General features: G+C 40.6%; 1 protein-coding gene across 1 annotated transcript in view; it reads right to left on the bottom strand.

The window, feature by feature from the left end:
• Positions 1-604: 604 nt before the first annotated feature.
• LOC105917700 overlaps positions 605-23,956 on the bottom strand; it is a 50,074-nt gene continuing 26,722 nt past the window's right edge. The window contains exons 2-5 of the mRNA XM_012852572.3: positions 7,425-8,051; positions 3,793-4,123; positions 3,540-3,715; positions 605-1,964 (exon numbers count right to left, since the gene is read on the bottom strand). Coding sequence (XP_012708026.3) covers positions 1,748-1,964; positions 3,540-3,715; positions 3,793-4,123; positions 7,425-8,051 — 1,351 coding nt within the window. The 3' untranslated portion in view covers positions 605-1,747. The remainder of the gene's footprint in view (positions 1,965-3,539; positions 3,716-3,792; positions 4,124-7,424; positions 8,052-23,956) is intronic.

Raw genomic sequence — 23,956 nt, 5'->3', positions numbered from 1 at the left:
GTTTTGGCGGAACATACTGGTGCGATGAGAGCAAGAGCAGCTTTGCCCACGGCCGAACCAATGAAAAAACACAGTTCTGCTGAAGGTCCCTCCTTTCCCCAAACTGATTCCATAGGAACAGTCCCAGATTGATAATGTGCAGAACATAGAGTGCTACACATTAACAATCTGGCTGGCCAGGTTAGCATTTCACAGTTGGGATGGTGTTCTCAGGATTGAAAGCTTCCTCCTCCTTCCTCCAAATTTAACAGTAATAGTAGTAATATCGACTTTATTGTCATTGAAACATACATTACAATGAAATTTGCTTTCTGCATTTAATTTAGTTTATACCTGTGTAGAATTGTTTGAAGAGATGAACTTGGCACCTGCAGTTCTTTAGAAATTGCACCAAAGGTGCAGGTCTGTTCTCATGTTGACTGCAAATTTTCTCATTTTAACTGCAGTCACTAGAGCATTTTATTTTGAAAAATCTAAACTTCCACGATCCGTTCGACACAAGTCTGAAGTTCAATCATCTCTAGTAGAGATTCTCTACAGTTACTGTAAGTAATCTTAGATGGTAAACGTGAGTTTGTACTTCACATTTTCCCTCAGTAAAATGGCATCGGCGCAACACCAATATTACTGTTTAGACTTTTAATTCATTGGATCAGAGGGAGACAGATTACTCAAATATAGATTGTAAACTTTATGCCCCACAAACCGTTTTGTGCTTATTATTTAAAATGAGGTATGTAATGAGGTATGGCACTTACAAAAAAAAAAAAAAAAATAAAAATAAATGAGAAGAAGTCAACGCAGTTGCCACAAGATGTGCGTTGCTTTCTCACACTGGTTCCCAAAGAGTGGTGACATTTACATCATGAGAAGCAAAACATAGTAAAACAAAACAAAAAAAACACCCACATCCCAAGTGTTCAGAAGCAAAACAGCACACGGGGAAAAAAAAGATCTTAAGAGGCGAGCAGAGGAAAGGAAAGTTTCCACTTTTTGCCAAGGTCCATTGTCAAAATCCCTTAGGCAAACCACTAAGTGTACAGGATCCGCCATGAAATTATCTCCTGAGGAAAGTAAAGCCTGTATGGACATTTGTAGAAGATACATGTGTAAAGTTTAGAGAAATCAAATGCCATAAACTGTGCATTTGGCGGAAAACAATCCCTGCCGTAAACTCTTGATTCTAGTTGAGGAAACAAACAACTTAAAATTCACCATGAAGACAGCTATGGCAATAAAAATAATCTTAAAGGACATTAAGCATCATCAGCTGTTACACTTTCTTGCAATTATCACTTATCTGATGGAATAATGAATTACACAAACAGACCTGAGTATTTGTGAATTCTGTCAAAATAAAAGACTTGCATAAGTTATCTGTGTCATGTTTTTATAGTTTAACTACTTGTACATGTTTAAATCTTTGGTCTTAACTGCAAAACTGCTTTACAAAACAGACTCGTGCACAATGCCTTCCTATGATGCATGAAAGATTCCCTCATTCACATTTTACAGTTAAATAAACCTAGTAAGTTAATATTACACACTTGGGAAGAATGTTTAGTGTGCCTTATAATCCCATGCACCTTATATGTGGACAAAGACACACAGACACATTAATTCACAGTGCGCTCTTATGGTCTGAAAAATACAGTAGTAAAAAAAAAAACAAGGCATACATTCACATTCAGCTTTCAGCTGCGAAATTAAATTTTCCCTTCTTGCCTTGTTGTCATCTGTTATTTTCCTACACTAGCATCTTTAATTTCTTCAACACCTTGTCCACGTTGGGAATCAATTTCTCCTGAAAATCCCACAGCCGACTGTCCACTTTGAGCTCCTCCAGCTTCAGCGACTTCCGCAGGGCCACGCGGACATGAACGATGCGACAAACATCCGGTGGAACTTTGTAATCCTGTTTAAAAAACTTGAGCACCGAATGGACCGATGTCTGCTCCACCATCCTGTAACAAAGTGAGATGCTGGTTTGTTTAAAAGCCACAGTAAAACACACACTGTAGATATCTAAACGAGTGAAACAGCCGCTCACTTCAAAGACTCCTACAACTACTTGGTGAGAATCCTCCAACATTTCCATTTGGAATGTCCACTTCTGCGACTTTTATGTAAGTTTTTCCAAATCAGACTCGGAAACATAAAACTTTTCAATAAAATTGGAAAACATGACTTTCAGTAGTAGAATGACTTTCTCTCCGCCTCGCTGCCTGCTCGGACGCTTTTTTTCCTCTGCTCCCTGCTTACTTACATTTTGCTGCCTTTCACTTTTTATCTCTAAGTCTCTAATTACAGAAAGTTGGATTTAGTTATTTTATTTATTTTATTTTTTGATTTAGATTTTTTCCTCCCCTGTGGACTATTTTAGTTTTCAGCTAATTCCCACAAGATGTCTCTTTACACCCCAGAGGAGTCAGTTCTTAGGAAAAACGCTCTTATGGAAAGAATTCAACATGAAGTGGATATGGAGAAGAACCACCCGATTCAAAAATATGCCTCACTTCAACACAGAGGACTTTGACACGCTTCTACAGAAATTAGCCGTTATGGAGCTGAAAATCCGACAGTTTGAAGTGAATTTGATGTAAATGCTGCGTATGGAAATGAAACAACCCTGCCTGTGATTCCGAACGGTGAGCACCAGCTCAGCAACTCAGCGAACAAACAATTCGCTGAATAATATGAGACTCCCTGGAGCACTCTGGGTGCAAGGCCAAAGGCAAGGCAAGGCAAATTTATTTGTATAGCACAATTCAGTACAGAGACAACGCAAAGTGCTTTACATGATTAAAATATAGGAAAATAAAACAGAATAAAAGTAGGAATAAAATGTAGAAACAAAATAGAACATTAAAAACAGTTAGACTAAAAAAGTTGAACTAACAATGTTTCAGTAGAACAGTTTAACTAGAACAGTCAAAGGCAACCCTAAACAAATGTGTTTTTAATCGATTTAAAGGAACTCAGGCTTTCCGCACGTTTACAGTTTTCTGGAAGTTTGTTCCAGATGAGTGGAGAATAGGAACTAAATGCTGCTTCTCCGTGTTTGGTTTGTGTTCTAGGTATGCAGAGTAGGCCGGAGCCAGGAGACCTGAGTTGTCTAGTGGTCTGGAGGGACACTGAAATGTGCTATACAAATAAATGTGCCTTGCCTATAATGGTTGTCCTGTTTGTCTCTGTGTTGCCCTGTAATAGATTGGCGACCTGTCCAGGGTGTACGCCACCTCTCGCCCATTGAATACTGGAGATAGGCACCAGCACCCCTCGTGACCCCACAAGGGACAGGCGTGACGGAGAATGGATGGATGGATGGATGGACTTTTAGTGGTTGAACCTTGTTGTTCAACCACTAAAGCTGTGGTATTGCAATGCAATAGTTTCCATTTCTTTTTTCTTTCATATCAACATCTATGTTCCAGAGTGGTTCAGGGTTCTTTTAATTGTAATTTTTTAAATTAATTTACCAATCGGCTGGCAGCCCATTTAAATGTAAATATAAATTGAAATGAAAAGCCACAGCCCACCTTGGCTGAACTAGCATCTTGTATGGATGGTAAATCTTTCGGTCAGGTTCTTCTCGGTAGATGTGCTCCAGAATATTAATTCCCGGCACCCCGTTCCACTGAGGAAGGTGAAACTTCCCACTCGGTTCAAAGTGCTTTTTAGGAAAGATGTGGTTCTCAATGAGGAACACTCCCACCTGCAAAATGTGAATATGCTTTAAAAATGACGGGAAACATAAGAAATATATGGACAATGCAATTGTGAACAACCTACATTTGGAAACTGTGTTTGCAGCCTGTCCATCAGGGACTTCAGGCTGTCTTCTTGATACGGCATGATGATCTCATCTATGTCGTTTAGCAGGACGTAGCGGGAACGCTCCATGGATCTGTAAATGCACTCGTTGAGTGTGGTGAGCTGGCCGAAGTAGTGGATATCGCCACCATGTTCTGAAAAAAGCCATCCCCGGGACGGATTCATGTGCTTGTCGATTGGCCAGGGAACCACTTCCACGAAGCCCTCCTGCTTGTAACTCTCCAGAAGGCGGTCGAGGTCTGGGCCACAGCTGGTGTTGTAAATCACCACTCTGTTCACTCCGAGCAACCTTGAACAAAAAGACAAAACACTCACTGTATTTACAAAACATAATAGAACATATTCATCTTTCCCTTTTTGGGGGTTGCCACGGTGAATCATCTGTCTCCATCTAACTACCTTCAGCATCATCTTCTCTCACACCAACTATCTTCATGTCCTCTTTAACTCCATCCATAAATCTCCTTTTGGTCTTCATCTAGGCCTCCTGCCTGGTAGTTCCAGCCTCAACTTCCTACGACGGCTCTGCTCACTATTCCTCCTCTGTACGCGTCCAAACCATCTCAAAAACATCTAACATGTGCTTTCCCTCTGATGTAGGACAGCTTACACAGCTCCATTGTTTTGTAACTGTGTGCACACACTTTGTGCTTTTTTTATCCTGCTTTGGGAACCCCCCCCCCCCCAGTTACCTCCAGCTGTTAGGGACCTACATGTACAGTAGTAGCCAACTTTTCTCTGAATGCATGCATAATCCGTGATTTAGATGTGGGCCGGCTGTGTTAGCAGCAGACAGAGAGAGATGCTGTTTGCTCTGTAGAGCCATTTTAGGAGCACATCTGCCTCTGCTCTCTCTCACCATTTTTTTAAATGGAAAAATTCTCTATTTAACGTCTAAATGGCTCATACACATCTAGGCCACATTATTTGACTTAAAAATGTATTTTGTTTAACCACAGAAATTACTTTTAGATGATTATTAGCAGAATAAATATAGAAGATTGACTAGTGTGCCAAAGAAAAGCATTGAACTTGTCAACTACTATTCCTGGGCTCTGCTTATTCAGTAGGCAACTTGGGGTTAAGTGCCTTGCCCAGGGGCACATCAACAAGCAACAGGGGGGAAGCTGGAATTGAACCCAAAACCTTCTGATTGCAAGACAACAAAGCCGCACCCTTCAAGCCGCAGCCACCTACATGTGCAGTAGCTCCTCTTCAGCTGAATGCAGCTTGATTTACACATACTCTCCCACCACGGGGCGACGTCAGAGCTGTCTGTTATAAAGTTTGCCTGAATGAAGGCCGAGCCGTGGGAGTCAGAGACGATTGGACAGAAATTAGAAGTGGTGCAATAAAAATGATTCAGTACAGTCACTCAAAAACATAACTTTTGAGAGAAGACCTTATCAAGAGAAGATAGGGGTTAAAGACCCAGCATGGATTAAGACAGATACGACCGATTTAAAGCACCTTTCGGAAAAGGCAACAAGACATGAACGGTCTGGGACTCACATGAAAAATGCACTGCGAATAGCCATGTTTGGGAAAATAAACCTTTCCTCTCAACTTGATGAAGGCTATATGTTAGAGATCCGCAAGCACAATGAGGAGGTTGACAAAGACCTAGGCAAATTCTATCAAAAATAAAAGACTGTGTCAAGTTCTGTGGTGCATTTGAACTTGCCCTGCGTGGCCATGATGGAAGTGAAAGCTCAGAAAATCTGGGTGTTTTTAGTGGATTTGGTGGATTTTGTTAGCCTCGTGAGACCATCATGATCTCGCGAGCTTTCAAGGTTTCACTCGCAGATCAGTCTGGATACTCTCCGTTAAAGAAAATTTGGAGCCGTTCACCAAACGAACGTCCAGTCAGCGTTGGCTTTGAGGGGGGTTGAGGTGTGACGCAACGAGAAGCGCGACAGTTCAGTCTAAAGAACATGGCGGCTTCAGCCGATGAAACTAGCGTTAGCGTGGCTATCGAGTAAGTTTTATCAGAATTACAGAGTATTTCTTCACTGAAAGAAGAGCAAAACACTGCTCTGGAGGCTTTTCTCAGAGGAAAAGATGTTTTTGCTCTTCTCCCGACTGGTTTCGGCAAGAGCTTGTGGTTGTGTTTTCGTCGTCGCTGTTATTACGTCATATGCTTTGTTGATCTGATTGGTTTATTTGGCCTGTCTATCACCAACATAGGCCAATCAGCTAACCAGTATTTAACGGAAGGTTTCCAGATAGATATGCGGAGCAAATCCATCTGGCGGAGTCAGGTTAAGATTTTGTAGCGTCACTGTCAAAACTATCCCAAACCACAGAGATATTGAGAAATTTGCTCCTCCCAAAGACAGAACAGCCCAATCTATGTATAAAAAGTAGAAGTCTGCTTGTTCTGTTGGCTTAATTCATATAAATACACTTGTGTGATATCTTAGTATATGTTTTGAGATTATATATATATATATATATATATATATATATATATATATATATATATATATATATATATATATATATATATATATATATATATATATATATATATATATATATATATATATTGTGATTTGGTGCTATATAAATAAACTAAGCTGAATTGAAACGGAATGTCTATTTTCAAGTTACAGCCCCTACTGAAGAAAACTCCCCCCGCCGCCACTGCCTCAGCGACGTCTCTCATTAAAACGTATGCTCTGTTATGACCAGCCCCCTCATAATATACGTGTGTAGTAAATTTGATGGGAGTTTGGGAGTCTTGCTGCACATTCTACAGTTTTTTGTAATCATTGCACAAACTGAAGTTGGTCCCAGATGATATCCAGAAAGCGTTATTTAAAACTTAAAATTAAGGTTTCCATCTACCAGTACAGTGTAAAAATGGAAATACCATTTCATATTTAATGCCACACACTAATATTATTACTGCAGTATTAGAACATATTTGTAATACTAGATCAGAGATAGTTTGGTGTATGCTTTTTGGCATAGCCCACCCAATATCTGTGCAGGCAGAGATTATTATTAGTTCAGGCTCCATATATTTATCCCAGTGGATTATTTTATATTGAAGACATCATCGGATATACAATAATACAAACATTATTTGTATTTTTATTTATAATGATTTACCTTTTTATTCTTTACCAGTTCTCACAGATTTCTTTATGGTGTTAACATCACAGAGTAATGCTTAATAGCAGTAAAGCGCACAACGCTGTTTGCAGGAGCTGTGGCTTCAAGCTACCAAAAGCTGTCAGTGGGTCTGATGAAAGGCAACAAGGAAAATGTCGAGTAAAGTGGAGTAGAGCAGAGCAGAGCGGTGCAGAGCTGAAATTATTAGTAGAAAAGCAGCACAAGTAGTTATTTGCGAATTGCACTAAAACAGACTAACGTCATCCACACTTGCATGGCTAGCCACTAATTGTTTGTTTGGGCAAAATTAAAACCTTCACACTTTTGCAAAGCCTCAATCTCAACACTAGTAGGCACTTGATGCAAAATTGCTACAAAAAATGTGAAACTGACTTAAAAAAAAAAAAAAAAAGAAGTTGATATTTTTGCACAATTTTAACCCCTTTGGTTAAAGGTGCATCGTTACTGACCTGTACATCTCCAGGGTCTGTGCGAACTGAAGCACGTTGTTGTAGTCCCCGAACAGATTGGAGATGCAGACAGTGAAGTCCATCTTTTTATCCTCTTCTCCGTTGGTTTTCTTGTTCCTTATGGGAAGCCAGGTGTGTTCAGATCCATTCTCAGGCCTGGGCTGAGTCAGAAGAGTGACATGTGTGGCGTTGCACTCTGGAGGGATCTGGCACATAACATCCGTGGTGACAAAGGGAAACCCGAAGTTGTCCGAGTGTTGTAAAACCTTTGCGGGAGTGGTTTCACTGATGTAGCCAGAACAGCAGAAAAAGCAGTGGAGTTCCTGCATGGAGTCTCTCCGAAACATCCCAATGAAGCGTATGTCAAAGCCCGGCACTCTCTGATCCATGTAGGCGGAGACCAATAAGTGCTTGGTGTTTTTCAGAGGAGTGATGCTCTGCTTAGACACAGACGACGGGCAAAACTTTGGAGCCACAGGGATCCGGTTAATGGTGGTTGGTCTCTTTCTATCATAGAGGATGATTACACATACAGTGATGAGGAGGAGGAGGAAGAGCTTCCTTTTGTTGGGTGTTGACATTTGCATTCCAGCACAGAGGCGATAGCTTCTTAAACCGAGGTGCAATCTGGAATCAAAGAAGGAGAAGAAAGAAATAATAATAATAATAATAATCAGAGAAATATACTCATGGCTGAACCTGGGCTACACAGTATCCAGAATATAATATGGAGTTTTTTCAACTAAAGCAGCTCAATATCAAGTAACAATTCAAACTCCGCTTACCAACATATATTTAGATGGTCTTTAAAGGCATACTATGCAACATTTTTCAGTTAATTAATGTGTTCCATACTGTTTTGGATGATTAAATGAGTCATTTCAGGTCGAACAAAGGTTTTCTCGGCCACCCTGGGGGTCTGTGGGGGAAATACCGCACTTGCAATTGCAAGAGCTCTCGGCCCGCACACACAGAAGTCTCGCTTTACGGCGAGAACTCCATGTGTTTTTGCCCTGCCATTCACTATATGCACGCGCGAAAGCAACAACAAAGAACCGCGTGTTAACGTCAAATAAACATGCAAGCATATCAAGTTTTGTTATTATTATTATTATTTTTTTTTTTTTTTTATGTTGGCGAGACGCTACCGCGGCGAGGCGGCTGCGGTGGTTTGGCGAGGCGGCCGCGGCTTGGCGATGCGGTGGCGGTAGCGTCTCGCCAACATAAAAAAAATAAAAAAAATAATAATAAAACTGGCGAGGCGGCCGCCTCGCCAAGCCTCGCCAAGATAGCGCTGCGGGAAGCTTGATGTTCATACCTTCACTGTGTTAGTCATTGTTTGTACTGCTGTTTTTTCCACTTTTCATTGCGTTCGCCTGTCTGCTAAGCTCAAAACAACAGCGCCTGTCTTGACGGAGAAACTAGAACAGCTGAGCATCTTTACGACAGTGCACTTTTACTTTCGCCCTCTGGGGGGAGCCTCGCTGGAAAATCAACCCCGGTTGCATAGTATACCTTCAAGATTTACACTGCCTTCCTTTGCTAAAAGAGATTTAAGTTATCAAAACGATAGTGGTGAGGCCGTTATGATGACAGGAAGAAAGAAGAGTGAAGAAAATGTGGTTATATGGCAACCAGTTTCGTCATCTCATATTTTTTTAATATTACAAAAAATCTGCAGCATTGGTCTCAGCACAACCACAAAATGTGGGAAACACAGTAAACTACCATTTTCTTTGACAGAAATTCATTTCTGTTAAATGGAGCTAGAGTTGTTGAAGCCAGTTTTATTGATCATAGAAAAGCCTTCGATAGTCATTCACAGATTTCTTCCTTTTCAAACTGTCCAGTTCCTTTCCTCTTTACACGCATGTGTTTGCTTAAAACCCATTGACAGATTGACCACACGTTGTCCAGACATAAGATCATGAATCTTTGGCCATGACGTTGTCTAGAGCTGTTCTCCTAATACAGTGGTTCTCAACCTTTTTTGGCCAGTGCCCCCCTATTTATTATCCATGTCCCTTAGCGCCATGCTCCCCAATCAAATAAGATGTAGGCTACTTGCACTGCTTATTGTTATTATTATTATCATTCGTGTTCCATGTGTTGTGCTTTCACCCACTTCTTTTCTTTGTAAAGAAGTGGCTCACTTCTTTACTGAGAAAATCCAAAAGATTAGACAGGCAGGCTGCACATGTATATCAAATTCAGAACCAAAGCTGTACCAACTAAAACTTATCTCAACAAAATGTCCAAATTCAGCCAAATAAACTACAAAAGCTTAGAGGAAATTGTTCAATGGCTAAGTCCCTTCTCATATATATATATATATATATATATATATATATATATATATATATATATATATATATATATATATATATATATATATATATACACACACACACACACTGTATATTGCCCTGCGACAGACTGGCGACCTGTCCAGGGTTTACCCCGGCTCTCGCCCAGTGAACGCTGGAGATAGGCACCAGCAACTCCCACGACCCCATGAGGGATTAAGCGGTTTGGAAAATGGATGGATGGATATATATATATATATATATATATATATATATATATATATATGTATCACCACTATCCCACTGTGTGGATCAGTGCAGTCAGATTGGCACAAGTGGTGGAACAAACAAGGTTGGTACCAATGAAAAAACAAATTGACAGGTCAAGCAGTTTTAATGTCCTCAGTTTCCATGTCCTTTTATTTTCCATTCAAAAAAAGTCCAAAAAGTGCAAGTGCATTCAAAAAAGTGCAAGTGCAGTCAGCATATGCAGGGAGGTTAAGCAGTCTAGTGTTTTACCTAGTAGCAGCAGGTGGCATTCAGGAAACTCCAACAAGCCAACTCCTGAATGAATGAACAAGATGGTTTTTTTAAAGGGGCCACGCCCAACTAGGTAAAAAACACTTAAAACAACTAGGGGTGTACAAACATTAGTTCCTTTAAAACTAATGTAAAATTCCTCCAATAAAAAACCCACCAATAATTATGTAGAAATAAACCCACTAATTAAATAGACAAAATCCTAAATTAAACACAATTACAATAAATAATTCTCCAGCAATTCTAACACCAGTAAACCACTCCCCCTGCCTTCTTTTTTCTTGGTCTGGCCCAGAAGGTTTCAAATAGGTGTCTGGTCTCTGGGGAATCTTTTTGCCAGACACCTGGACACAAGAAGAAGAAGGTTAGAAAAAGAAAAATACATTACACCACTCTAAAACCCTTTAAAACATACCACATACACTACACACTGACACTTAAAATATAGATGTGCAGCAGTGTGCTTTAAGTCGGACTATTTGCCCCATGATCCACTGCTGTCCTGTTCAGTTTTTTCTACATTTTCTGTTATATAAAAGCAATCTCTATGTGCTACAGAGTGCAAGATTAAAAACCGGTGTAAAAGCCAAAGCACAATAAAACATTTAAGAAAATACTTTTTTCTTAAAAAACATAGGTTTTTAGACCTTTCTTAAAAGAGTCTGTTTTTTGGGGAGCCGCCCTCAGGTGGTCTGGGAGGGAACTCCAGAGGTGAGGAGCCGCAGAGCAGAAAGCCCGAGTGTCAGAACCCTGTCAGCAGGGCTGTGCAGCCTGGTGACGGTTCTGCTAGTTTTCTCCACAGGTGTTCGTGGTTGATGGGTGGGCGGAGCCCACACACCTGCGGGCTGTTGAGCAGCACCAGAAAGCACTACAAGAACCGTGCTCAGACAGCGGGAGGATGCCAGAGTGTTACCGTCGTGGTATGAAAGCCAGCTTCGGTTCTCTAGCCTTGTTATCCTTATATGCGACTAAGAGTTCCTACCTTTGTGTCTCCCAGGTTCCACCTCGCATCCGGACGATCCCCTCTCGTGTTGACAACTGTCAAGATCCATCGGTCACCTCTCCTGTTGCTCACCTCGTGGTTTCTTCTCGTTTCCTCCGGACAACAACTCTAGAACCCAGCCATCTTCGGACAAGCAACTGGTTCCTCCCGCTGATCTGGATTCCTGGAATTTACGGTGCTGCTCGGACCCGCTTCCGCATCCACTCGCCGTTTTCTCCGGACACCTGTGGTTTCATCATCAGCTCTACACCCAGTTCTCGTCGCCACCTCCCCGGCCTGGGTCCTCCACCGTGTGGTAAGCTTACGTCCACGTCCAGCAGCATCCTCCCAGTTACCTCTGCCAAAGATAACAGATCCTCTCGTCTTTTAGATCACACCGGCTTCCCGTCCTCCTGGTCCCAGCCCGAGCTCCATCCTGCTGAACAATCCACTCTCGAGTTTTGACTTCAATAAACCCTTTTCTATCTACCTGTATCCCCGAGTGTATTCTGCATGTGGGCAAAACATATAAAGCCAAACATGACACCGAGCACCCATAATATTGAGCTCAGTCCTGAGGGCTGTAAGGTGGCTTTGCTTCCTGAGCAGAGGTTACGTGAGAAGGTTAGTGGTGCAAGGTGAGGTCTTTGAGGTAGGTCTGTTGAGTTAGTTGAGCGATTTTTGTAGTCGCTCCTGGATGAAACAGGAAGCCAGTGTAGTGAGTGAAGGATGGGTGTGATATGGTCATATTTACGCACCCTCATCAGGACCCTCGCGGGGCTGTTCTGGATGTATTGCAGTTATTGTAGGCTCTTGCTTGGAGTCCTGTCGAGGAGGGATTTACAATAGTCGAGCCTTGAGGAGATGAAGGTTGCTCTACATCTGACAGAGTGTGGGGAGGAGTTTGGCAATGTTACGGAGTTGGTAGAAGGAGGTCTTGCAGAGATGATTAATGTGGGTGTCTGTTATGGGAATGTTATTCTGAAGTCACTATGGCCTCACGCCACTCGGACATGTGAGCACGGGCCCGCTGATTGCCAAGACCAAATGCTGCGTAGTTACTGTGCGGGATGTTGATTGTCTAGGATAGATTGTCTTTGTTTTGTCTCATGCCAAGGCCACTGTCGAGTATTAGGGAGAGCCGAAAGCGAGGAGAGGCAGAGACAGGCAGACGCAGACTGCAGCGGGACAATGGGGTGCGATTACTTTCCATATATGTGATCTCTGCTCTGTTTCTCAATAAAAGTGCCGAAAACTGCCGTTTCCTTATTCAGTAACTCTGGGAAGCTACTATATTATTATGGCTTAGAATTCCATCCACGGTGTCAAAAGTGAGATGAGTATCAAATTTTACACCCAGGGTGGTGACTGTAGATGACAGAGGTATGTTTTGACCAGAGAAGGTGATGTGTGTTATTGGAGAAGACGGGACCTAGTGTGGTGTGCAAACTAAGATAGCTTCTGTTTTTGAGCTATTAAGCCAGAGAAAGTTATCCGCCATCCATGTCTTTATCTCCTCAAGGCAGGTTCTCAATGTTGATGAAGATGATGGCGATGATACTGATAATGATGACAACAACAATGACGAAGATAACAATGTCAATGATGGACCAGTTTTTATATACAGTTGTGTGCTGTCAGCAAAGCAGTGGAATTTAATTTTGGACCATAAGGCGCACCATGAATTTATGTGTGTGTCTTTGTCCACATATAAGGGGCACCGGATTATAAGGCGCATTACATATTCTTCCCAAGCATGTAATATCACTCCGCCCCTCCGGTAGGGTGACCAGATGTCCCCGATTTCCTGGGACAGATTCCATTTTGGATGACCTGTCCCTGGCAAAAGCTGTCCCCGGAAATGGAGTGAAAAAAGTTTCGTGCAACAAGAGGTATTTACCCAGTCCTGCTACTGTCCCAACGTAATACAGCTTTACCAAATGCACCTTCCCTGCCCCCCTTCGGCATTGCAGTTCAGCCAGAACAAACCAACCCCCCAGAAAGAGATTTTGTGCTTAACAAAAGTTGGCCAAATCTGTTTTGTACTTCTTCTCAAGAACAGTGGGCAGGACGCCCACTTTTTGCTCTCACAGTTTTCTGTTGACACAATATAACGCTCCCTTTTTGGAATCTTTGAAGTTCAGGCCCTTAATCTTTTACAAAATTATAAAGCAGTGGTATATATACACACATCCTTAGTATTAGCGTGCTTGAGACTTTTGCATTTCTGATGTGTCGATCACTACAGTATGAGAGGTCTGAAGACCCTTGACTTGTGTTTGCAGCATATTTGCACTTTGTGTGTCTAATTTCTGTGATTGCAGTGTTCCTCTTTTGCTGCATTTTTCCATTGCACTTGTTTTGTGTGTTAGTCTCAGTTTTGTGTGTGAAATACTTTTTTGTGTTTGCAGTGCATGTACATACTTGCAATGCGTTTGCAACTCTTTACCACCGAGAAAAGCTTTGTGTGCAACTGTCACGTCGCAACAGCAGAATCTTCTTCAGTGAACAACAGATGCTAACAGCACAGACACTTCCTGTCTGGCTCACATACCCACATCAAAGGCAGTGGCAGGGTTATCTACGCTCTCTCAGGATGAGTGAATGTTGCTTGTCAAGATTCAATACAATTTGCTGGGTTTTCTTACATAGGAAACATTTTGACTAATCTGTGTGGATGATTTGATTGAATTTAACTTTGTAAAGTGCCTTGAGATGACATGTGTTGTGAATTGGCGCTATATAAATAACATTGAATATAACTGGAGATGGTTAGCTTTGATGTGTCCACAGCTGGTGGAGACAGGTAGGTGTCTGCCACTGGGGGTCTTCTTAGGCACTCCAATAAAGTGTATAGCAAGAATTTTTAGAGGGTACATGGCACCCTAGCTAAAATCATATTTAAGTTTGGTAGTCATTGTAGTTTAAATATGATTCTGGCATGAAATATAACAAAACAACACACAGGTCTTAAATAGGGCTGGTGACCAGAAGTCAGACCACTGCAAGAAAGGGTCCCCTAATTATTGTTGCTCGAGGCAGGAACCTGCCCCTCAACAATCCTGAGGTAATCTAAAAGTCCTCACCCCAGACAGGAACCTTTTATCCAGAAAGTGTGGACCAGAGAAATTTTAATTACTTTGTTAAAATTGTGTTGAAACATACGGAGGGCTTTCAAAATCCAGGGTAAAGGCATCAAGTCCCTGCAATGAAAAAACCGTGCTTCTCATCAATCAATAACAGCACTTTCATAAAAGCTAGATAATAATAATAATAATAATAATAATAATAATAATAATAATAATAATAATACATTTAATTTATACTGCACTTTCCATCAAACGATCTCAAAGTACTACAGGTAAAAAAGAGAAAAACTAAAAAAAAAAAAAAAAAAAAATCTATTTTTAGAAGAGAGAAAAAACATCTAAAGGGGACCAAAAGCTTTGCTAAAAAGAAATGTTTTAAGGCCTTTTTTAAAACACTCAGTGGATTGAGGTGCCCTCAAGGTGTCAGGGAGGGCATTTCACAGATGTGGGGCAGCAGCACAAAATGCCCTATCTCCCATTGTCCTGAGTCTGGTTTTGGGAATGTGGAGGAAGTGATGGGTGGAAAGCACCGCCAAACGTTGTGAGCAGATTCTCCCAGCTGAGCTGTGAATATCTGCAATTACCCTAGGTCTCTTGGCTGTTCTCTGCATAATGCTGTCCTTTCCTGACTCGTGAGTTTAGCAAAGGTTTGTGGTTGGGCATTAGTCACTATTTTTACTTTTTAGATGATGGATTGAACAGTGCTCATTGACATATTGATAGTTGTTTCGTAACCTTACTCCGCTTTAGCTGCTCTTCTGCATGTACCGCTGTGAAGTTTCTAATTTTAACTGCAGTTTGTGAGATATTTTACTTTAAAATATATTAGATTAGATTAGATTCAACTTTATTGTCATTACACAGGTACAGGTACAATGCAACAAAATGCAGTTTAGGTCTAGCCAGAAGTGCAATAGCAGCAAGTGCAGGATAAACAATGGTTCCATAAGTACAGGACATGGGTTATTACTGAATAAATATAGAGGTTTATACTATTATAATCAGAATTTTACTGATAGATTTGTCCTATGAGTATAATATATAGATAACTAGTATTGTGAACTAAATTTACAGCTGGATATGTACCGAATATAGTATACAGGTGGGTATTACTATAAATGGAGTTTTACAGATATGTACAGATATGTATATATAGATAACTAGTATTGTGAACTAAATTTACAGCTGGATATGTACCAAATATAGTATACAGATGGATATTACAGGTGGAGTTTTACAGATATGTACAATAGCATAATATACAGATGATTATTATAACAGAGTTTACATGTACTATGAATATATGTACAGGTGGCTATTACTATAGGCAGAATTGTGAGCATGATATACAGCTACCTATTACTATAAAATGAATAAATAGAGTTTGGACAGAAGCTATTTAAATTAAAGTGCAGTGGAAGGTAATTGCATGTAACAGTTAAAGTACGGTATTGCAAATGTATATATAAACAATTGGTACTGTGAACAGACAGTCAGCAGTGCAAATCAATATTCAGTCATAGTTAGTAGTGCAAGATGCATGTGAAAAGTTGTTAAAATAGTAACAGTCAGGAGTGCAGGTGAACATTACAGTCTTGTAAATAACAGAATACCAAAATGGAGGAAGGTGTGAGGAGGGAGAGGAGAGTCTATCAGTGAGGGTTAGAGTTCAATAAAGAGACAGCTCTGGGGAAAAAGCTGTTCCTTAGTCTGCTGGTTCTGGTCCGGAGGCACCTGAAACGCCTGCCGGAGGGCAGGGGAGAAAACAATCTGTGGGCTGGCTGAGAAGAGTTCTTAAGGATCTTGCGAGCTTGATGTAGGCTGTATTTTTTAAATATTATAAACTGGGTTTGCTTTCTTTATCCGGCAAAGACCCTTTACACACATCAGCCATCTTTTTGCAGTTACTCTAACCAAACCACTAGGGAGAGGCTAGTTAAACTATAAAGTTCTATCAACTCAAACAAATAATTTTGGCTTGTTGGCTCAGCACACACCTGTGCTGTAACCGCAACCCTCACAACACACTAGTCATTGTCTGAGATCTACGCATCCATTTAAAACTAATTTTGCCAGACCAGTCACAATTAAGGTCACGGTAAGCTCTATTATTGTAACATCGTTTATCCCTGCTTGCCTGGATAAGCACAAATTTCCCCTTGTTCCCTTGTCCTTCCCATTTTGAAAAGGGATTTCTTGTTAAACTGATACAAGTTGAAAAAATTCTGCGATAGACTGGCGACCTGTCCAGGTTTTACCCCGCCTCTCGCCCATTGACAGCTGGAGAAAGGCACCAGAACCCCTCGTGACCCCAATAGAGAGAAGCGTGTAGGAAAATGGATGGATGGATACAAAAGTTCTTGAGTTACATTTATTGTGCATATATGTTAAGGGTGCCACTACCTATGCCACAAGTGATTAATATAAAAAAATATTTTCTTAAAGAGAGATATTTCACCCACTGAATACATATGCTTAAACCAAAGCTTGCAATATCCTGCATTAATTTTTGTGTGTGACTGTACTGGTTTTATTTGACAGTTCCTAGACAGGGAAATGGGTTATGTGAGAAACGAAATGGCATGCGGAAAAGGTCTCCGTGACAACCATGCTGAGGATGGAGGCTTCTGTGCATGGGTTGGGTTTTTCTGCCACTCCACCAACACCGCACCCCATTCTGCATTCTTCGTTGTAAGATGATACTGCATGCAAAATACCTAAAGGCGTTTGGCATGTTACCACATTGTGTTCCTAACTTTTTTGGGTTAATTATAAGGTAAGAAAGAAAAACAGCACACAGACCGAAAGGAAGCAAATAAACCTTTTATGTCACCAAGTTTAACAGTGGTTTTAGTTTATTGCTTAGAGGGAAAAATAATTCAGGGTTAAAGTTGATTCGACAGGAAGGCGTTTGAAAGTTTTGTCCATTTGTGTCCAACATACGATGTAACATCTCTCTTGCTGTTTAACTGCCCAATGAAGGATGTTGAAAGGAATTCACAAACATTCATTCGTTTGGGAATTAAAAGTCAGACAGGCTAACCTGGCTTTCGTTGGAATCGAAACTTGAGATGATTGCGGCTAATCTTAGACCGTTTAAATGGTTTCAACTTATTTCTTTTAAAGACACACCTTGAGAGAAGGGGATGCAAATCATGCTTTGTAAACATGTTTCCTTCAACTCCAGTGTGGTAAGTTTTTATCACTGGAGCCTGACGGTTGGAAAATTTGTTTTACCTTGAATGTCATGAGTGTTTCACTTCCTTTGACTAATTAAATACAAATGTAAAGCTGGTTGGAGCTTTATACACATTAAAACACAGATGTTCAGTTTGCATAGAGCATTGCACTAAAAATGTTTTTTATTTCAAAGCTATATGTTTTACAGATTTAATTAAACACTTCGTTTTTTATTTTTTATTTGATGCATTTCTATTTTTTACCATAAGGTTAATAAAAAACACACAATAGCATTCTTCTGCAAAAATACAGGCTTACTTAACCAAAATAAAACATGTTTCATATCCTAAATTCAACAATCAAAGTTCACCATTTCTGTGGGCACATTTCTTCTAAAAGGTTTTTGTTTGTTTGTTCATTTGTCTCTTTGTTTTATGTAAACTCACCATGACAAGATGTTTTAATCAATTCTCTGGGATCCATACTACACTCTTCTGTCAGTGAACCAGACATTCATTTAACGATACCTGAAGTGTGTATAATAATTTCTCTGTAAAACAAGCTATTCATCACCACTCTCAGTGACTTTAAACTCATTACCCTAAAACAGTGGCGATGAAACGCTGTGAGAGGCTAGTTTCACATCACATCTAGGTGACAACCAGCCCACACATTAGCTTCACATTCTGATTTGTAGCTGCTTTAGTCACAAGATTCAAAAACAGTTTTTCTTTATGGACCGTGATGTTAAACATCAGCAAAACTCAATAATTACCATATTTTTCGGACCATAAACTGCACTGGATTATAAGGCACACTAAATATTCTTTCCAAGTGTGTAATATCACTCCACCCCTTCACGTACACGTCTTTGTCCCGAAAGGGAGAGATTTTCGGTTGGGAGGTGCCAGGAAGGGATGTGCTGTTCCTGGCACAAGCAATCCAAATAGTTTGAGTGGCTTACTTCCGGAGTATGGCCATGTTATAAAACAAAAACTATGTTTAAAATTTTCACTTATCTAATCTTAACAATCTTCTATGGATCTCATACAAGTAACCGAAAACAACCGCCTCTGGACTAGTAAACCTTTTCAAACAGGAAAACGAACGCTGTCAGTGTGTGTGTGTAGTGCATCTCCAAAAAATACTTTTGCCCAAAGCTGCTTGTTCACTGAGAGCTTAACTTTAAATAATATGAAGCTAAAGCGGAAGTTCAATTGAAGAAACTCATCGGCTGCCTCCATTCAGAGTCCGATCCGCCTCTGATGTGAGCCAATCAGCTACGAACCGCACCTCCATGAAGCCCAATCAGCATCCCGTGCTCATCTTAAAAGCAACTTCAAATCCACGTCTCAGCCTGCTAACCAGCAAGCGCAAACAGCATCGCATCATGTCTGATTACGAATCAGATGTCTGATTCAACCCACCCCCAACCCCTTCTCCACCATCGTAGCTGAGTTCATCTAGCTTCCAAGACGTTCCTCCATCCTCAACCCATCAGAGTGTTTTTTCCCTTCAGTTTTCAGCACTCCCTATCACCTCGTTATTGGTCCGGCAGAAGACCACCATGTTGGGCCCGGTTCTGCCTGAGGTTTCTTCCCAAAGGGGAGTTTTTCCTCTCCACAGTCGCTTCAAGCTTGCTCATCATGGACAGTTCATGCAAACCTGTGTTTATCAAGTTGGACATCTATCTTAACAGATCACCATATGGACTGAACAAACTTCTTCTATCTCCACTCCACCACCAGTTTCAGACCTGGGGGGGAACATCCCTGTTCTCATACATCTACTTATGCATATTAAAGTATAATTCAGCATTAATGTTCCTGCCGAGGTCTGAGCGCTAAAGACTTAAATTATCGTGTCAATAAAATCCTTCTAATTGCCATTTCTTTCTCTGTGAGTTTTTCAGATTGAAATGTCAGCTGCTTATAGCATTTACATTTAGCATCCGTGGAATGGATGTACTTTGACAACACAAGTGCACTGCAACTTTGACATAACGACTTAAATTAAGTGGAAGCTTTGTTACATTTTAGAAACCAAGCGGGTGAGAAAGAGACACTTAAAGAAAATTTTAAGTTTATTTCCCCATTGTTGACGTAAATTCAATCCACTGCTGCATTAAGAAAATGGGGTTCTGAAGAGGTTGGGCGTCTATCCAGTTCATCAGTTCTGAAACTGTTTTGTAGAGAAATTGCGAAAGCTGTTTCTTCGGAGGACAACAGATTACTTATATTCTCATCTGAATTATGTCGGGAGTCAGACAGTCTAATGTAAATTCACCATGTCATTATGATCAGATGACATTAATTTTATTTAGTTAATTAAGAAGCAATGAGATTCTAAAAGCCATGCTTTTTTACTCCATCGACATAAAAAAGCAAGGAAAATAGCAAATGTTTGTCTGGAGCAGAAAATCGCCCTAAGCATGTCACCAAATTAGTTACAAAGCAACTTAAGGACAACAAATCCAATGTTTTTAGGGGCCATCAAAAAGACTGGATCTTAGTCCTATTGAATATTTTTAGGCAGAGCTGAAAAGATGAACACAAGGAACCTGGCCTTGACCCAGATACTCTAGTTCTGTCTGGAAGAATGGGCCAAGATTGAAGAAGGATACCTAATATGCCTGATCCAAAACATACAGTTTAAAGGCAACTCTACAAAATACTAAGGAAATGTATGTAAATGGCTGACTTTAAAGAAAGTAAAAAAAAAAATGTTTTTAAAGTATAACTCAACCCGATGTAAAGGCATAACTCCGCCCACGGCAACAACGGCAAGTGGGTGGTTCCAAGAGACACGGCTAAGTGTGGGGAAGAAAGGTGGGGGTTAAGCAGGACTCAGGGCTGCGGTCAGGACGAGGGAAAGCAACATTTTGAAACATAGGGAGACAAGGGCAACATCTGGTGGTTTTGCCATGGATTGATCTTTTGAGGTCAAAGATTTTTCACCCACCCCCATCATGGAAAGCTTTGTGGAGCCCAGCGGGGCTGAGCCTTATCAGTTCGAGCCACTGGCTCAAGGTGCTGACTCAGCGATGCCTGAAGGTAGTGGAGGACAGGACAGGTGCAGTTTCTGAGTTGTAGGGTTGTAAAACAATGTCAGCTACCCTAAGAGGGCTGCACTAAAAGGGTTTCAAAAATTGCAAGCTCACATGTAAATTTAAAAAAAAAGAAGCACAGTAACATTGAAGTGGCACCCTTAGGCCCAGTTTATCTACAAAAAAGTAGATTTGTGATGAGCTACATTTGAAAAAAATCTATCATTCTGGAATTTAGCAAATCACTTTTGGTTAAACAGGACTTAACAGCAAATGTTTAGTCTCATTTATTGTCAAATGTTGACCATTCTTTTTGAAAGATAGTGTTTTTATACGATGTATGCAAACAGAAGTATACCTTAAAATTGTATATGATTATAGATTAAGGAACCTGCAGCATTTGTATGGTCTTTATTAAATTTACCAGTTGAATAATAATAATAATTTTCCTGCTCTTTGTCCTTGTTTCTGTCCAGCAGCTGGCCAATGAAGTAAAATACCACCCCCAAAAACTTTAGGAAAATACAAGCAGTGAATAGTAGTAAAAATTTAAAATGAAATGGAAAAAGTCAGGCCTCTGATAATACTGGAGTTGAGTAATTCAAAATTTTAATTAAATGGAAATGCAGTTAAAAAAAAAAAAGAACTTTCTACACCTATTAACCTCCAAAAACCCTTAAGCTCAACATTAAGTCCCTGAACTACTTCTTCACAGAACACAACCAACCAACAATGTATGTATAAAAACAACCTTAACATGTCCCTAGGGGAGCCATTTAGAAGTAATTCTGAAGACTATGAACCATGGGGCGTAGGTTTGAGTTCAACTTTGGTAGGGACACTACTGGTCTCAGTTTCATTGGTTTGATGTCATTGGTCCTACGCAATATGCATGCTCCTATTTTTTTATACTTGACGTGAGCATCAGGGGACATTTCGTTTAAAGAGAAAAGCAGCATTTTTTGCAACATTAATACAAATTTTATAGGCACTACACACACTAGATGCTATTGTCAATGTTTGAAGCATCACCTGCTCTCATGAATGTGGAATTGGGATTTTTTTCCACTTTGAAAAGGTTTGCATTTCAACTTACCAGCGACTAAGACAGAAGGCAAATATGTGCCTATTTAACCAAATATAGTCTAAATATGTCTGTTGTATGTGGATTTATCCTGTATTTTCTTTTGAAGATGTAGAATTATGCAGAGGTAAAGCCCACTCTTATTTCTTTTTTTAATATGCTCTTTATCTATCATAAAACAAAGCAAAATAATACATTCAATGGACTGCAAATAATTTATTGTATTTACATGTGCACAGGAACTAGAAGAGGAACTGGCACTGAGCATTTAAAATATTAACTTCAATATACAAGTTGTACAACTAGGCTGTAGTTACGCTGTGTAACCCATTTCACGTACTTTATCGTAACATTCCAAATACGTTTTTTTACATATACATCTGAAGTGTAGATAACAACACCCAAAACATGAACATTAACTTGAACCTAACTTGATCTCCACACATTGAAGCTGGACTGTAAATACTGTTCAGTGTATTCTATTTCATCTAAACATTCCGAAGATGTGCCTATGCCTGTCATTAACAGAGACAAACTGCTGACAAAGATCTTTTAGATCAAGCTGGTCCAGAACGGTTTGATGAACATGACAGACTGCTATGTTATTGAGGCGCTGTTGAGTCATGGTTGACCTTAACCATGTTTTTAACCTTCTTAGTGCACTAAAGCTTCGTTCTGCCTCCGCTGATGCCACAGGGACAACCAACAACACCTGATCATTTTTTCCACCTCATCAAACAAGCCTCTGACTTCACTGGACATCCCCTTCAGAATATTTGCAGCTTCTCTAACAGATGTAAATTTATGCTTAGAGTGAAACATTGTCAGCTGGACCCTCAAACTCCTGTGTCTATTTCTGGATACTGCCCTATACTATCATCCACTTGTCCAGTAAGGAGAACATTTTCAACCTGTTTCAGTTTTTGCAAATCTGGTTGGTTAAACCGTTCCGTAAACTGACTCTCCAAAGTGTCCAACACCTTAAAATATTCAGCCCTAAAGTGTTCCTCAGGTGATTTTGCCCTATGGGGAGAAGCTCCACCACTGAACCGCTTGGGTGGTTTTCTCTGGTGGGGTATTTCAATAGGGTCAAGGTGCAGGGTATGTGTCATTTCTGCAGCCTTTGCAAATAACACTGCAAACTTCTCCTCCGTTCTTTTTTCTTTGATTGTGGATTGGACATAACCAACAGCAGTCTGCATCCCCTCTATTGTTTTGATCGATTCTGCAAAGATCGATTTAAACACTCCAGCTCTCCCAACACATCTGAAGCTACCAGCAGTCCAAGAACGGTTTTACCCTTAAGAAATCTTCTAAGAGTCCATTGGCCCGAGTGCCAGTGTCAGAGCTTACTGAGGCCATTTCCTCCAAACTAGACAACACAGCTTCATATTGACAAAGTACTTTGTCAACGGCCTGGCCACGTACTGTCCACCTGGTGGGACACAGAGGGCTTGATCCCCCTTATATGACCCTCCAGTCACAGCCTGTCCAGCCAACAGCCCCTTAAACTTCCCAGACTGGTTGCTTAGAGTTCCCAGTTCATGCACCCACTGCAACGCATCACGCAGTATGGGAGAGGCACAACAAGCAGACTGTGTAATAAGATTCACACAGTGGGCATCACAGTGCACATACAATGCCAATGGCTGCTCTTTTTTCAGCACTGCCTGCGCCCCAGAAAACTTCCCAGCCATATATAGCTGCTCCATCATAGGTTTGACCTCGCAATGCAGTGATTGGAATGTACAGCCTCAGCAGTACATCAACTGCTAGCTTGGCCATTTGTTCACCTGTTGTCCCTGGCACCTCATATAGTCCCACAAATGCTTCATTTGGCTCTAAGTCTCATCCACATATCTCAAACAAAAGAAACTTGCTCCTTCCCTTGTATGTCCTGAGTGCTATCCATTATAATGGAAAATTGGACCACCGGTAAGGACCTGATTGTTGAGGCAATTTCCCGAAACGATGTGTTCCCAAATAAAGTTAGATATTCGTTCTGCATTGTGGGCTCACATAGTCATGGCTACGAGTAAGCCAAAGGACAAAAGAGAGTCATTTTTTTTGCCATACAACTTTACAAGATGATGCAAAATTACCTTCATCTTCTTCATGTCCTCGAAAAGCAAGTCCTGTCTTGCAGATTACCTTACACGCCCTATTTCCAGTAGACAATGTCTTGCTCCTCCGAGTTTGCATTGCATTGAAAGTGGAGTATTACTGGAGCTTTGCATCCAAACATTAACAGCAACAGATGATGGTGTGCTCTGGTGGCTGGTTGTCGATTAAAGCTATCGATGGC

This window comes from Fundulus heteroclitus, chromosome 19 (assembly GCF_011125445.2).
Source record: "Fundulus heteroclitus isolate FHET01 chromosome 19, MU-UCD_Fhet_4.1, whole genome shotgun sequence".
NCBI classification, from domain to species: Eukaryota; Metazoa; Chordata; class Actinopteri; order Cyprinodontiformes; family Fundulidae; genus Fundulus; species Fundulus heteroclitus.
Note: the sequence above shows the minus strand (reverse complement) of the source record. Positions and strands in the feature narration are given on the sequence as shown.